The sequence below is a fragment of the Amborella trichopoda genome, chromosome 8 (genome assembly GCF_054954075.1).
Source record: "Amborella trichopoda isolate Santa Cruz 75 chromosome 8, AtrichopodaSantaCruz75HAP2 v2.0, whole genome shotgun sequence".
In the NCBI taxonomy this organism is placed as follows: domain Eukaryota; kingdom Viridiplantae; phylum Streptophyta; class Magnoliopsida; order Amborellales; family Amborellaceae; genus Amborella; species Amborella trichopoda.
In genome coordinates, this window is record NC_142343.1 from 7,026,584 (window position 1) to 7,043,941 (window position 17,358).

Sequence of the window (17,358 nt, forward strand, 5' to 3'; positions counted from 1 at the left end):
CTATAGAGTTTAAGTCTAGGCCTCATAGAAACTTCATCCTAAAACCTTGAAACCTTGGAACTATTGGAACCATACAATCTTAGTACACCATACCTATAATCCACAATCCCTGCAAAATCTACCCCAAAATTACCAAGAAATAACGACTTTGATCGGAATGTGCCCATTTGATCCAGATCCATATTGAACAACACAAAAACCCCAAAAAAATTTTAGTTTCATGACCTAGATAACCTCCGATTGCAACTGGAATATCACGGCCAGACTTAGAATGTTCTTCGAGTTGGTAGGAGGTTAAATTGGCCCAGCCTAAGAGCATGTATACAATGCTCCCTCATGAGGCGTAGTTTACTTCTACTCCCTTAGTCGGTGTATAGAATGCTCTCTCAGAAGCATACTGTACTTCTATTCTCCAAGTATATAGAGTGTCTATTAGGAGCTTTTTTTTATTGAGGTTAATCAATGATTTAAGGAGGTTACATCCCCTTTTTTTTTTCACGGTTTTAATATTTGAGATCAAGGGAGTCGGAATGCAGGCTTTTGTGAAAGGATGGTTTTTCGGTTGGGCCGCACAGGACTTTGTGAGGGTGGGTCCCTATACTTTTCCTACTTAAAGTTTGCACTTACCATGGTGAATCTTGGAGATCAAGAGACTCATGCAAGTTTTGGCAAAATAATGGTTTTTTTAGTGGCGCCGTGCAGGATTTGGTGAGTCCGGGCCTGTCTATAGAGTTTAAGTCTAGGCCTCATAGAAACTTCATCCTAAAACCTTGAAACCTTGGAACTATTGGAACCATACAATCTTAGTACACCATACCTATAATCCACAATCCCTGCAAAATCTACCCCAAAATTACCAAGAAATAACGACTTTGATCGGAATGTGCCCATTTGATCCAGATCCATATTGAACAACACAAAAACCCCAAAAAAATTTTAGTTTCATGACCTAGATAACCTCCGATTGCAACTGGAATATCACGGCCAGACTTAGAATGTTCTTCGAGTTGGTAGGAGGTTAAATTGGCCCAGCCTAAGAGCATGTATACAATGCTCCCTCATGAGGCGTAGTTTACTTCTACTCCCTTAGTCGGTGTATAGAATGCTCTCTCAGAAGCATACTGTACTTCTATTCTCCAAGTATATAGAGTGTCTATTAGGAGCTTTTTTTTATTGAGGTTAATCAATGATTTAAGGAGGTTACATCCCCAAATTTTGGGGTTCTATAGTTAAATATAGGTGGGGTTTTATTAGAGGGAGTAAATGGACAGTATACTCTCGTTGGAGCATAATATCTTTTCGCAAAATAAATTGAATATGTTTTACCTATTCAAATACTCGTTCAAAAGAAAGGCATGGAGGCGATTTCCCTCATACGATGAAATCTTAGGGGAAAATAGTTTGGTAAAACCTCACCTCATAACTCATCCAAAATTATAATTGAAGCATTGGAAAACTATTAAATTGATCATCTTGGCTTGAATATTATGATTGTAAAAAAAAATTAGGATTTCAAGATTTAATAATAATATATATTATAACAAATTATCTAGACTGTTTATTTTACCTTAAAATATATGTTCACAGATCGGAAGGATCTATACATTTTCAAAGTTTCTAATTTTATTTTTGGTATTGGGAATTAATTTTAGAGCCATCATGAATATATGCGATGTCGAAAGTGCTTTCGAAACGGAGATTTGAGGTGAGGCTTTATTTTGTTTTCGTAAAGTCTAAGCCCTATAAAAACTGCATCCCTTCGAAGAGAGAATGCTAAACATACTCGAATGAAAATGCCCGCGCACAGTAGGGTAGAAAGCTAGTTGTGGCGAAAAAAGAAGATTCTCCATTGGATAGCTTTATCCACGTCAAAATATGGAATATAAAATTCGTGGAGACGGGTAGTTTCCATATGAGAGAGAAGGTGTTTCGTTTGTTAACCTCGCATCAGACCAGAGAAAAATTAATTGCAGTGCAAATGCTATACGCAGAGGAGACGACAATGAGAGAGAGGAGAGGTGCGCCAGAGGAGAGAGAGATTAATTCTAGAAGCGTTCGCAAACTCGGCCCGTTAAACTTGAACCAGCCGAGTAGATCGGGTTCGATTCCCGACTGGTGCATGTTTACGTAAGATTTTTAATTACTTAAAAACAACTTGGAACCGGTCGAGTAAATCAGGATAGGGCACGGACCAATTCCAGTTTTAGTCTGATTCGGTGATCGGCTAGTATTTAAACAAAATTCACAATAATAAAAAAAAAATCTCAAAAAATAAAGGATTTGTTTGTAATGATTTTTTCAATGTTTTTTTTATCATTCTCGCAAAGATTAGAAAGTTTTTTTCGCCATAAATTATATTTTTTTGTCTTTTTTAAAAGAATTTAAAAATATATATGAAAACAAATTGATTTTTTGAAGAGAAGTTATATAGAGCTGAGGCTCTAAACAATCAAATTTGAGCCTACATCAAAAATTTCACTAGAAGAGGTTGTTTTGATACCCAAATATCTTCAAATTGATCAAATCGACATCAAGATGCAAGAATAAGAGATAAAAGTGGATTTCGAAGTTATGAAAATAGCGTATTTTGTGATGCATTTTACGATCGTCAATTTCAAGACTTTCAAGTATTCATAGATCTGTCAATCTACACTATTTTTGAAGTTTTAAACTTTATAAATAAATATGAAATTATATTTTAAGGCTATCACAAAGATTTCCAATATTGAAACCACATTTCTCGACACTATTTGAAGGTAGGCTCTAATTTGATTGTTTAGAGCCTAGGCTCTATACAAACCGCACCATTTTTTTAAAATCTATTTGTTTTACTAATTTTTAATTTTAAAAAAATTATCACAAATATACCTAAATTTTAACTTAATTGGAAAAAACCCCCAACTTTCATAAACCTTGTCGACATCCTTTTTCCTCATTTTCAGATTTTTTTTTTTTACGAAAATAACATTCACGGTAGTTGTTTTACCGTAATACATATCGCAAGTTATATGGTACTTCAAATACCGTAATAACTTGAAGTAATATTATGATAATTTAAGTATCGTAATACTTACGGTATTCTTTTTTTCGTAAGAAGTTTAATTTTTATTATAGCTATCGAAAGGCCATAATACTTTCGCATGTTATATACCCTAACCCCAAGACATTTTTGCTTTTACGGTTCTGATTTTACTGTGGTATGCCTCTCAACCTCAAGATTTGTGGTGCTCAATATCTCACGGGTCTCTCTCCCTCATTTCCGTTACCTCATCAAATCTTTGTGGTAGAAATTTTTCTCCAAAGTTATGTTGAGGTTGTATGTTTATTTTTTGATTCCACATTTCAAGCCTACCATGTGATGGTGTGCTGATGATTGTATTGTTTCTATATTCTAATATTCTTTTATTTGAACTTGTTCAACATTGTGTTTTTTTTTTTTATATACTTTATTCTAATTTTCTCGCATTCATTTTTCATGTATGCAATGGTTGGGGATTTATATCTTCATCGTTTGAGACAACCAAATTCAAGATATGTACTCACACCTAGGGCTTATGCTCTTTTACGTTTTGTGTAGTAATGACTGTGATGAAACCTACTTGATTCACTTGTACCAAAAGAGTTCAGTCAGCTGTTCGTAAAAACTGTGATTAAACCTATTTGATTCACACATACAATCTTTTTTATCTGTTAATAAGTAGAATATTTCTATTCCAACTTCTGAACCAATGATATTCACTAGAGATATTGACTCATCCAATTCATAAATTGAATAAAATGAGTGATATGATAATTTAAATGTGAGTCCCAATTTGAATGCAAATTATGATCCAGTAACAACTTTAATGAGTTCTACATTTTCAAATCATGTTGATTAAAAGATGTTGCATATTAATATACTTCTTCTAAATTGGATCCAAAGAAAATTTGAATGTTAAACAATATTGTAGCTAAAATTTGATCAGGTTTGCAAGCATGCAAAATTGTTGCTTATCCTTGGTCAGATGTCTGATAGACTAATAGTTCTTTTTTATATTGTTTTTTTACTTTGAATGTCAATGGTCAGGTGTTTGATAGACTAATAGTAGTCTATTAACCATGAGTTTGTTGATTATGATGGTTTTCTTAACAGGAATCGTGGCAGAAGATGCACCCTTCCCTAGAGGTTTTGAGATTTCGACATTGCTAAATAGACAAAGAGAACATATATCACATAAGATTTAGGAAGGAGATGTATGTACAATTGTTTCAAATTATGTTTTTTATCTATCATGTTAATTAATCAATTTATTTATTTTAATATATGAAATCACAAACTCCATTTCATGATCGGAAAAATCCCCTCAGAGTTGATGAGAAGCCCAATGCAGCTTCTTTGTGGCTTTTAACAAACAATGATCAAATCGATGATCAAGATCGTAACCTCTGACCATGGTATGGATGACTCACCACGACTGTGACACATTATCTACTATTATCGAGAGGTGATGCGTAGAGACAAACATCGGACACTTCAATATAGACGTCAGAGAGATGATGCATACTCTTGAAGATGCATAGAAAATTCTTCGGTTAAAGGTGACTGGTATAGTTGTAACGTTGCGGAGAGTAGAGAACTACAGGGATTATATAATCTGCATGATAGGACAGCTGCCACCTGGTCGTATGCATTCTATTATCTGGTTGACATGGTTGATGAGCACTTTTAAGTGGCTGCCACCTAACTATAATTGCACCACCCTTCTACGATACACTCGTGCCTGCCTCCTATATCTAGTCGGCTACATAATATTTGTGGATTCCAAAGATGGTATAGTGCCTACTATATATTTACAACTTTTTTAGGATATGGAAGTAGCTGGTCAGTATGCATGGGGTGCAACTGCCCTAGCTTTTTTGTTTCGGGGCTTGTCAAAAGTTGTTCATCCTGGTCATCAACACCTAAGTGGATCAACCACTATTTTATTGGCAATACTAATATATTAATGTTTTGATAATTTTTTTAAAAGTTTGATAGATATTTTTTGTTGTAATTCTAATTGTTATATATATGCATTTCAGTGCTGGGCATACGAGCACTTCAAATTATTGCATCCAATTACTAAAGAAATAAAGGCAGTGTAACCTGAATCCCTCAAGTGGGCCCCTCACAAAGAATGGGATAACGCTCACAACTTCAGTCTCGAGGGGCGACAGGAGATTGATAACACGTGGATAAATGATGTTAGTATAGAATATTTATCATTGATTTTATTTATTTATATTTTAATTAATATTTGGTGCAAGTTATTTAACTTAAAATTTGTCATTTTTTTGTTATGGGTGATATGAACCCCATACGATGATTATCATGACTTCGGAGAATAAATTAAAAACGATAGAGATTATGGGCCTGTTGTCCGTCAGACTGCTTTGTATCACACATACCTCATATGTGTACATGTCAGATCATGTACTCCGGCAGTTTGGACTTCACCAAGCGATGCCGACTGATCCCTTGCAGTGGGAGAGGAAGGAGAGAAGGGAGAAGATGACTGACAACTAGCCAGATAAGCTTCGAAGTAAAATTGATATATGGACGAATAAGTTAAATTATATTTGTTAGATAGATGAAGATATGTTCAATGGGAAGCCGACACAAGAATACATTTAGTGGTACAAGCTAATGAATCCATAATCCATTTAGAAAACGTCACTCTAAATATACACCTCGAGGTTATAATGATGAAGATACAATGATAATAATATTTGAGAACCATTGTTGTTTTATTCACGACATTTTAATTATAGAAGTCTCAACAATCTATTTCCATAATTTAATGCAACCTAGGGACATCAACCATGCAGCTCAACTTGTACGTGAAGGTTATCATTCAAGGAATTGGGACCTAGTTGGGGAAACATTAGAATTGCTGAAAATTTATGACCTAGAAGCTGCAGGGGATGAGGATGCATACGAGGAATTGGAGTTGGATGATGAGATGGAAGATAACGTACCACCAGTATGACTTCCTTCTCGACCAGATGAAGGGCCAAGTAATACACAACTCATCCTCACACCGATTCAACCAGAGGAGCCTCAATAATAGTTTTGTCCTCGTGTGGTAAGACGGGAGGAGAGCAATTCAAATACAGAATTACAGTTGTCACAGTGGGCTGAGAAGTTACCAGTACGAGGAAAGCATTCATGATAATATGTTTTTTTGTTGTAAAGGGGCCAGTAGTGCCTATACTGTTTTTTTGTGATATGTGTGATATTTATTAAAGTTGAAATATCAATATTTTGTGTTATTTGTATATTTGTGTTTTATTGGAATAATAACCTATGATAGCTTGGACGTGTCACCAACGATAATTCGTTTTATTTTAATATCTCATAACTTTACATGTGGATTGATTGGATATATGGATGATATGCACTACTCCACCAGTTTTCATTATTTGTCTTTGTCTTGTATCATTGGAAAGCAAAAAGCCATCATTGTATCATTGTGTTCAACCAAATGCAGATGTTTAGGATATATGCATACGTAAAATGGTTGGTACCAAAGTTTAATGAAATGTGTATAGCTTATATGTGATAAGACAGAGCAATACAGTCTTTTGGGTACCGTAATGCTTTAACAATTCTTTACAGTAAAAGAATTATCGTAACACTTATTATGGTAATTTTTTTACCGTAAAGATGTCCATGAGCATTACGGTATCCAAAAGACCGTAATGCTCTAAAACCCTCTGGTGGAGTTTTGGAGCTTACAGTCTTTTGGGTACCGTAATGCTCTAACAATTCTTTACGGTAAAAGAATTACCATAACACTTATTATAGTAATTTTTTTTACCATAAATATGTTCAAGAGCATTACGGTATCCAAAAGACTGTAATGCTCCAAAACCCTCAGGAATAGATGTGGTGTTTTGGAGCATTACGACCTTTTGCGTACTGTAATGTTCTAACAATTCTTTATGGTAACAGAATTACCGCAAATTACGATAATTTTTTTACGGTAAAGATGTCCAAGGGCGGTAACCAAAAGACCATGATGCTCTAAAACCCTATGGAACAGTTGTGGAGTTTTAGAGCATTACGTCCGTTTGGGTATTGTAATGCTCTAACAATTCTTTATGGTAAAACAATTACCGTAATAGTTATTGCGATAATTGTTTTACCGTGAAGACGTCCAAGATCATTATAGTATCCAAAAGACTGTAATGCACTAAAACCCTCTGGAATAGTTGTGGAGTTTTAAACATTATGGCCTTTTGGGTACCGTAATGCTCTAACAATTCTTTACTGTAAAAGAATTACCGTAAATATGTCCATGAGCATTACAATACCCACATTTTATTTTACATTTTTAGCGTAAATATGTCAATTTTATTTTCACATTTATTTCTTAAAAAATATGAAATCACATACTACATTACATTAAGTCCACTTCTATAAACAATCACATATACCACATTACATAAAAATTGAACCTAAGTGATCTAAACAACACATAGAATTGAATAAGCTTGATCACATACTTTTTAAAAATTGAACAAGCACTCATCAAAATCAACAACTTTAGATATTTCATTGATTGAACCAAAAAGTCATATCAGCACGCACTGGCCTCTTTACAAATTCAAAAAAAAGATGAACTGGCAATAATGACCTCTTTACATTATGTCATATACTTGATTTACATGTCTTCCGGTTATGACCCACGACCTCGCATCGGCTACACTTAAGATGCCTAATCTTTTTGTATTTTGTTTGTCTACGTCGTTTTTTTGACCGACCTACGGTTCGCCTTGCAGTTGGCGGCATTACTGTTGTATAGACAATATTTGACAACTCTAGTGCATCAGGCATTAGGTTGAAGGGAAGGGAATATGGTATATAGTACATTTCAACTGTGAAATAAACATCATAAAACTCTATAATATTTTGATGCCTATGATCTACAGCGACGATCGCTTGACTGCACAACAACCCAGTAGCCTACCACACCCGACAACTGCATATATGTGTTGCCAGATTAACAACATATTTCTTATTCGCATTGATCTCATACATATCACCATGTGCCCATATAACAGTATGAAGGAATCTGGACTTATCTCTCCTCATGTCTATTACCTCTTGGGCCTTCGGTGTAAGCACGCCACGCCATTCTAGGGACATGGTCATCTTCTTTGAAAATGTTCCCATGAGCTTAACCCTTAATTTTCACTCTGTTGTCACCCATTATTGTTGTATAGAAATTTCAGATGGAAACAAATATAAAATATGGTTGAGAAGTTTCAAAATACTTATATATAATGAGGATGTTGCATTATAAAGGGACATTAGATTGCATATAGATGTCACAATCTAAATAAAATTACAATGGCCAACCCCACTACATAAAGTACTATAGAAAAACAATATTTTGATGACCAACCATTAAATAAATCTAAAACTTATTTATGCAACAATATAAATAAATCTAAAACTTATTTTTGTCAAAAAAAAAAAAATAAAAAATGAGGAAAAATGATGTAGACGTGGTTTATGAAAGTTGGTTTTTTTTTTCGATTAAGCTAAAATTTAGGTATATTTGTGAATGTTATTTTTACCCAAAAAAAAAAAAGAGCTAATAGTGAGGAAAAAAATGTAGATGAAATTTATGAAAATTGGGTTTTTTTTTTTTTTTTTAATTAAACTAAAATTTAGATATATTTGTGATAATTTCTCTTAATTTTATTTGGATGTGCTTTAGTTAACCATACGTTAAATATACTTTTCACGGTGTTTTACATTTTTCTGATATTTTCTTAATTGTTTTCTGCGACTCACCCGATTGAACTGGATAATTTATCGGTCTTTCGGAACGGAGGCCGGTTTTTGGAACTCGGAATTGGAGCGACATGGGAAGTGAAGCAGAGAGGATAACGATGATAGGTAGTGGGTCAGAGGCGACGAATGGATAGTGGTCCAGTGGACGAGTAAAGATATGGTTATATAGGCCCAAGTCCGAACATGACATAACCACGTGCAGATAGAGATGGGGAGAAGAGAGGGGGCATGGTTATTCGATATGGGAGGAGAGAGAGAGAGATATGAGTAGACAGCAAACCTGGACTGACTCACGTGGAGTACTGCTATGTCAGCATTTACATAGATGAAATATATGTTTCCCATTTTTTGTTGGGTTTGGTGATCTCTCGAAAATGGGTCCAGAAGGAAGAGGAAGCTGAGCTTAAGCACTGATTTCCAGTAAAAATGGAGGAATACAAGGAGAACCCAACTCATTTTTACAGGTATTTTTCTTGCGTTTTAATTTTCGTCCATTTATAAAAAATCCGTTGTTTCCTTCCTTTTTCGTCTTTGATCTCTTTATTTTCCGTTTATATTTCCTAGAATAAACTACAATATGAGGCCCTTTCTTTTGAAGATAGCTCTGAATCATTATATGGCGTTCTTAATGTTCCTCCTTTTCATTTTCCTATTTTCGTAATTTTTCTGTATTTTGGGTTTTCAGGGTTTACTGGTACTACTAGAAACTCATTCATTTTTACCAAAAAACCAAAACTCATCCTGTAAATCTCGTATAATTGCAGAAAGAAATCAAATGCCCTAATTTTGATTGTGCAACATAAATAAAAATGAGGCCTTAGTACATGTTGCATGATTCGTGAGTGTTGCTCAAAAGTGGAATGTTAATTATCATTTTTGCTATTTGCTTGGGATTTGATGTGCTTTGAGGGACAGATTCAGTATTCTTGAGTCTTGATTTCCCCTTAGAAACTGGGCTTTTGAGCTTAATATTTGGTTTTGTTTTTAATTCTTATATACTGGAGTTTGAATGCAGTATGCATATGTATTATACCCTTGCTTTTCCACTAATAGGACATCTAAGCCAATCCATAACAGACTGGCTGCTTTAAGGCAAGGTCATTAAATAGGGGTAACATAATTTCTTATTTAAATTAGAAATTTAGTACCATCTGGATTACCATTTGTGGAAAGGATCAGTACTCCATTGGAAAAGATTATACATTTTAAGTCCAAGCTTTATTTCCATCGAGAATCAAACTTCAAACAAAGTTAGACCAGGCGTTGTTAAAAAAAAAAAAAAAAGTCGAATTATCTGAACAAATTCACATAAAATTCCTTAAACATGAGTGATCTCGAGGTAAATAGTTCTGAAGTGATCTGAGCAAAATCCATTTTAAAATTGAGTTGCTGAACTGATTAAATTAAGTATCATTTCTGAGATGACTCATAATTTAGGTTGCTCCACAAGGGTTGTAGTGTGCTTCCTTTTTTGGAGTTTTAGTATTTGCATTTCTACTACCAGTCCATACTTTCAACTTATAAATTCTTTTGAGGTTTGTCATATGAAATCAATTGGAGCCAACGTTGTTCTTCCTAAGGAAAGAGGGATTGTATGTCTAGGGGGATAGTAACTTATTTGTAGACGAAACCTAAATTATGATCTTGACAGGTTACCTTGGTGGGCTTCTGCACTCTATGAAGGTCTTTCTTCTTTTGGGTGAATTGGCTTGGTCTGCAAGATAATTATGAACTTAAGACTTCCCTCGCTGCATAGCATTTGTCTTATTGTGGAGCCATAGCCTTGGTTGACTTTACATGTATCCATTTTGATGTCTCTGTTCATATAAGACCTTAACTATGAAAAGAAGATTATACATAAGGTTTTTCTTTTTTGGATGAAGTATCGATACGATCTAGTAGGGAAAGTTTCAAGTCTTTTAAGAATTTCTCATTAGTAAATTGAGGGTAACTAACCATAGCCGTAATTAATAACAAACTCCTGGCAATTTTGTGTTGATATTTAATGATGGGCACAATGTGAATGACTTTATCACAATTTTTTTTTCAAAATTGTAATTGTCCTTTAAAAATATGTTCATTGTGTCTCTCTGGTTCCATTGTCCTTGAGCAGTACTCTTTGAGTGAAATAATGACCCTTTGAAGTAATTAGAACTTATAGCATGTCTTATGTGACATGCATATTTACTGGATCATGTAGAAATTACTTACAAAAGAAATTCTGCAGAATCATTTAGAAATGTAATATAGTTAGTAAAATAAGTAAAAGGTGATGATGTATACCCTAAACATCACTATGAAAATCCTAAACATCACTACAAAAATTCTTTAACAATTTATAATTAACTGTAGAGGAAAGGGGTGCCTTCATTTTCTTGAATTATTTGCGTACTTGTTAATGCCCTATAACTAAAAGGGTTTGGGCATCATAGCTCTGGTGCTACAGTTAGGTGTTAAAGAGTGAGGGAGGGAGAGAGAAAACTTTGGTGAACTTTATTGAACACATTCTAGACTTTGTTACCACCTCAAATATCGCAACCAGAACCCTGATATATTCAAAACTGATGGTTGATAGAACCCATTTACTACTAGATCTGATACAAATAAGGGTTTTAATAAGGGTTTTAATGTGTAGTTGTCAGAAGAAAGACGATTTTATTGCGCACTCAGAAGCTGATAGGAAGGACTGGTCTTTCTTGTCCAAGAATGAATAATTCTAAAGTTGCAAGGAGTGGATTGACCTTTTATTCATAGCTTCTGTGCATTTATTGTATTATTCTTAATATTTTGTATGGACAATGCATTAAGAGGTCCTCGTCAAGTATCCATAGGTATACTATCACCAGACCACGTTGGGAATCACATATTAGATATCACAAAAATCCCATGCCCCTTCTCTCATGGCAATTGCTCTTTGGTGATAGGTTTTTTGGCCATTTGCACGTTTGAGTATATCAATTACATCATTAACGATTCTCCATCTCCTCTCCCACCTCTCTCTCTCTCTCTCTCTCTCTCTCTTTCTCTCCACCATTACCTTGAAATTTTTTATGTCTTCATCGCTTTACACATTCATCATTTCATATTGCACAGCATCAAACAGCTGTCTCCCTCCGACCCAAGCAAGAAAAGGAAGTTAGAAGAACAACTTGTCTTGCCATTGTCAAAGCACAAGTTTCGGAACAGGCCCTACAATCTCGTGGAGGAATATCCAAGCTCTGACATAGATGGTCATGGATCAACCAAGCAGGTTGATGTTACAACCATGCTACACTCTAAGGAACACTTATCCAATCAAGAATCTCCTACCCGAGCCCCAACTGAGATGAAACAACAGGACTTTGCTAGAGATGGCTATAGCATCGCCGACGAGAGCGAGACCATATCGATAAACCCTGAGATTCTAAACCGAACTGATTTCTCGAGAAGTCTAATTTATGATCAACCATCAAGTTCTTGTGGCAGTTGCAGTGCTAGTGACTCTTTCAAGAACTCCATATATTCTTTAGAAAGCAGAGCTATTGAGAAAAGAACTAAGGGTGAGTCAAGCTCAAACTACACCAAGTATTTGCAGCTAGAATTAGAATATTTAGACCCAGATGAGCAAATGGTGGAATCAAGCCCCTATGATGCCAGTTATGAGTACTCTGATAATGATCGGACAGCCAAAGAGAACTATTTAGATATGGAAGCAGAAGAAAGTTCCGTTCTTTCTGACAATGATTCTTCTCATTTGTATTTGCTCTCATCTGGAAGATGGAGCATCAACCAAGGTGAGCTTTTGAAACTAGAAGTCTTGTCATGGAGGAAGTATCAGTAGACTACCAGTAATCCAGTGTCCATTGGAGTTATCACGTTCCAATGAAATGATAGACAACATGGAGAGAGTGTGAGGCCCACCAGAGCAGGAAATGATCCCCAATGGTGGATCCCAGTTTCTCTCCATCACTGTCCATTTTATTTGTCATGATGACGCTGTTGGCCTATGTTTGTCCATAGTCCATTGTACTTAGGGTTGGTAATGGGTCAGGTCAAGTCTGGGTTTAGCCGGACCTGGAACTGACCTGAAAATAGACTAGTGGGACCTGGACCAGGATTTGGACTTGAATGGTTTATAAGGGACCCGGACCCGACCTAAAAATAAAAAATAAAGAGAGAGAGAGAGAGAGAGAGAGAGAGACTAAAAAAAAAGAGAGCAAGCTAGTTATGACAGGATTAATCTCCACTGTTCATCTTATAAAAGAATAAACGGTGTGGATTAAACACATATTTCATTAATATGTTAAGGGAAAGAAGATAGTGAGACCATTTACCTTGGCAACAAGGTGGTCACAATTAATCTTGACCATTGGTTGTGAAATTGGGTGGCTGCATTTATTTCGTTGACCAAGCTCATATGCATATGCATTATTTAAATGTTATAACTATATATATATATATATATATATATATATATATATATATATATAATAAGTTAATAAAATTCAGATCGGGTCCGGGTTGGGTCCACATGGACCCGGAGCCGTAGCCGAATATAGTCGCGTCCAAGATTTGGACTCAGATCTGACCTGTCGAGTCCCAATCTTGGACCCATACCCGACCCGGGTTGGGTCTACCTATCAGTTCTCAGTTCTATGGGTGCCGATTGCCACCCCTAATTGGACTTAAGTATACCCTAGCTTTGAGGAATTGCCTTGAAATTACCATCCTTTTGACTGCAGATGCGCTTCTTGGTGTGAAAAAACCAACCATTGATCAAGAATTCGAGCAGTATTTCTCGATGCTCATGCTTTAGCATAGGATGTATGACCAATTAAATAAGATAGAGAGAAGAACATGTAAAAGGTGCAACTAAACCAGAGAAAGAAGGGGGAGGAGCTTGAAGAACCTAGAAGGGAGCAGAGATGGTGTCACTTCTACTGTTCTACATGACAACCAAACAACAGAAAGGAGGGCAAAGCCCTGGAAGAACCTAGAAGGAAGAAGAGATAGTCTCTCTTCTACGTGATCTTGTCTTAAGTTTCTTATAAGCTCTCTCTCTCTCTCTCTCGCGCGATATATATATATATATATATATATATATATATATATATATATATATATATATATATATGTGTGTGTGTGTGTGTGTGTAATTATATATATACGAAAAACCTTTCTCTTCCACCTGTATGTTCTCACAACTGCCCTCATTATATTGATGGTTTGCTGTCATGGTGCAGCTGCATCGGTGAATAAACCGAGTATGGTGATAGTTTGGTTTTAAATGGGTACACGTGGATCTTTTCGTTATTTTTATTTTTTATTTTATTTTAGTTTCTAGCCAATCAAATGATCATAATACATCCATGCATTTTATTTATCATTGTTGTAAGGTTTAGTACTCTAAATCAATATTATTCATCAATGTTGCTTTGTGAATGCAATGATCTCTGCACATGTTCTTGTTCTACTCTCTAATGATGCACACGAATTATTAGATTTTTCGTTCCTCGCGTCTCTCTCTGAACTCTTCTCCTGTCCTCTATGTTGAGGTTTTGGCTTAGAATCACTGTTTGAAAATAAGGACTTGGGCTCCCCAGGGTCGGAAGCCTTAGTCAGCAGTTCAACTAGGCTGAGTTCGGTGGCTGAGCCAGCGGTCTAACTCAGGTGAGTCTTTGTTAAAAAATACGTTGTTGTTCTAGGACCTGGTCAGGTTCGGGGCAAGTATAGGGATTTTGGACTGGAACAGGCACCCTACCCATTGGGAGAAGTCAGGGTTCGGTGCATATTTAGACAGTTTTGTATCATTGCCTGTGAAGTATGAACAACTCCTCTATGGTTTGTCTTCCTCTTCGATGGAAAATTCCGCATTATTTTGTACATCCTTTGAAAGGGTATTCTTCTTCTTTAACGTTGCGAAATTGGATTTGTTAGATTATACATTGGAGTGTTGGCTCACTCAGAAATTAGGCGTGACTTAAGATGAGTGTCAGTTTTTCCTTCTGATTTTATGGAAAATTGGGAAAATTGGGAAACATGGAACATTTGAGCTCTGAAAGCTGTTGAACCCTTGTTTGGTAACTAGGGGTACAAAGGGCAAGAGCCGGGCTTGTATTTAAGGTTTTATTAGCCTAACGGGCCTGGCTCTGGCCTTAGTAATAAGGCTCGATGGGCCCATATTACATGTTTTTTCAGCTTAGTAGGGAATCAATGGGCTGGGCAGCCAAATGGCCTTTGAGGTCCAGCCTGACACGAGCTGGTTTTCGGCCCCTTCCTAGGGCTTCTGGAACTGGGCCTGACTCTGTTCGCTTATTGTATTGGGCACAGGTCTGCCTTGTCCCGGTTGTCTTGGGCCACATGCACCTACCAGCAATCAATCTGTTTGGGTTCCATGGTTGTTTTAATTTCTATTGTTTGCAACCTTATAATATAGAAGTAAGGTGGAGCTCAAACATCTAGTAGAAAAAAGTATTCCGAAGTTTATTTTGTAATGAGTTATTTAGACCATCAATTTTTAAGATTTTATATTGTTTATAGATCTATTCGTTTTGCATTATTTTTGAAATGTTTAATGTCACGATTAGGATTGAACATAGATTTTCAAGCTATTGTAAGGTATCTGACACTGGAACTTTCTTTGAGGAGTGCCTTACTTGTAGAGTATAAGGTGGGCACCTTATGCAAGGCTCACCCTTTGGAAATTAGTTTGTTTAACAGTTCATTACATAATTCATAGATTGGAATTACATTTATTTATTGAATGAGATTTTTTCGTCATAATCCATCCATTACAGAATAGGTGGTTCTTATAAAACACTTGAGTCAATCTCTCTCTCTCTCTCTGTCTCTGGTTTTCTCTTGGTTCGTAATACCCCATCCATAGAAGAAATTTTCTCATCTCTGTGTTTTTAGTTCTCTTAGTTCGTAATGCCCCTCAGCAATAACAAAATTGATGGTATAGATCTATACTTCTTGATTCACATTCTCTCTGATATTCTCTTTTGTGTGTTTCTCTTGTTGTGCTTTCTCTTAGTATTTAGAACTTAGATCAAACAAGGCAGAAAATTAAAATTTTATATCATCTTAGGGGGGAAAACTAAATGGAAAAAGTTTATATAAGGTTGCCTTAAAATGTAAAATTACAGATGCACCTCAAAAATCTATCGAAAAGGTTGTTTTAATGTTGAAAAACCTTTTAATTGATCATCTCGACATTGAGATGTATGAATATGAAAAAACAAGGTTTAAAGTCCCAAAAACAGTGCATCTGGCAACACATTATCTAGACCATTCATTTTCAAGATTTTCATACGTTTGTAGATCTACTTGATTTTAACTATTTTTGGAGTTTAAAAGTTTCTGAAGGCAAGGATTTCATGAAGTGTCGTTGCATGATACTATAATACACCTGTTACATTGGATCATTGCTCTTTTCTCAAGTTTGTAATACAAGCACTTCGGTTTAGGAAAAGTACACTAGTACCTTCTTATTACCAAGTAGGATGTAACCTGTTTCCTGTTGATTGATTCCAACAATGGATGTTGCAGATCGTTGTTTCTCTTTCACTATCCATCGGAAAGGTTTTGGCTGGCAATGAGCTCAGGAAATGACGCTTCTAAGCCATTCTTTATATATGAAGGATAACTGGCTGTTAAAATAGTATAAGCTCAATGCCCCAGTTTGAAGAGGCAACCGTTTATTTTTTGTACAAGGAGGTTCCAATGACTTTTAGCCATTAGATGTAAAATCCAATAGATGAAAATGTTACAACGTTCGAGAATTTTTGTTTGTACTTTGTGCCCAAAGAACGACATCATTAACCACATGATTTCAAATCTAACGATCAATGATGATTGTGATACGATCTCATTGTATACATTTCCTAAATTAAAACATTTTTTTAAACAAAAATTACAGATTGCTTAAAAGAATATATGAATTTGGATGGGCAATGATTTCATGCAACAATGATTTTGAGTTTATAAAGGTTAAGATATTGAAATTCACCAAATGAATGGTCTAAATTCGTTTTTAGAAATGATTCATTTTGACCATATCTAGGGTTCAAATTGAAATATTTTTTTTTGGATTGATTATTGAAATGAAAAGAGTGCAAAATTTTGGGTCACACAAATACCACAAACATGGTTTTTTTAGAAGTTTTGTTGCATTATACTATAATACAACCGTTGTATGAAATCACCGCCCTACACTTTTAGATAAAGAAAGGGGGCAAAAATGAGTAGGGGTGTGGTTTCTATAAGGTCGTAACCTTAAACAATCCAATTAAGGCGCAGCTCCAAATTTTATCATAACATGTAATTTTGTTTATAAAAAATTCTTAAGATTACCTTAAAATCTATTTTCATATCTAATTAAAAAATGAACAATAATCCAATGCAACGGTTGTATCATAGTATAATGCAACAACACTTCTAGAAAACCATGTTTATAGCATTTGTATGACCCCAAATTTTGCACACACACTCTCTTCATCTCAATAATCAATCCCCCCCAAAAAAAAATTCAATTTGAACCTTAGATACGGTCG

At 35.4% G+C, this 17,358-nt stretch overlaps 1 protein-coding gene and 1 long non-coding RNA gene across 3 annotated transcripts; both read left to right on the plus strand.

Annotated features, from left to right (window-relative positions):
* Positions 1 to 3,434: 3,434 nt before the first annotated feature.
* On the plus strand, positions 3,435 to 6,765 carry LOC148780749 (uncharacterized). Of its 2 annotated transcripts, none has more exons than XR_016039757.1 (4): positions 3,435 to 4,233; positions 4,348 to 4,810; positions 5,062 to 5,223; positions 5,831 to 6,765. It is a non-coding gene; the product is annotated as an uncharacterized LOC148780749 (long non-coding RNA). The 2 variants fall into 2 exon arrangements; XR_016039756.1 differs by having other exon boundaries at positions 5,848 to 6,765.
* A 2,033-nt stretch (positions 6,766 to 8,798) lies between these two features.
* Positions 8,799 to 14,250, plus strand: LOC18436187 (uncharacterized). Its single transcript, XM_088845678.1, has 3 exons — positions 8,799 to 9,288; positions 11,918 to 12,597; positions 13,546 to 14,250. The coding sequence occupies exons 1-3, from the start codon at positions 9,251 to 9,253 to the stop codon at positions 13,617 to 13,619; spliced, it is 792 nt and encodes a 263-aa protein (XP_088701804.1). The 5' UTR covers positions 8,799 to 9,250; the 3' UTR covers positions 13,620 to 14,250.
* Positions 14,251 to 17,358: the final 3,108 nt, after the last annotated feature.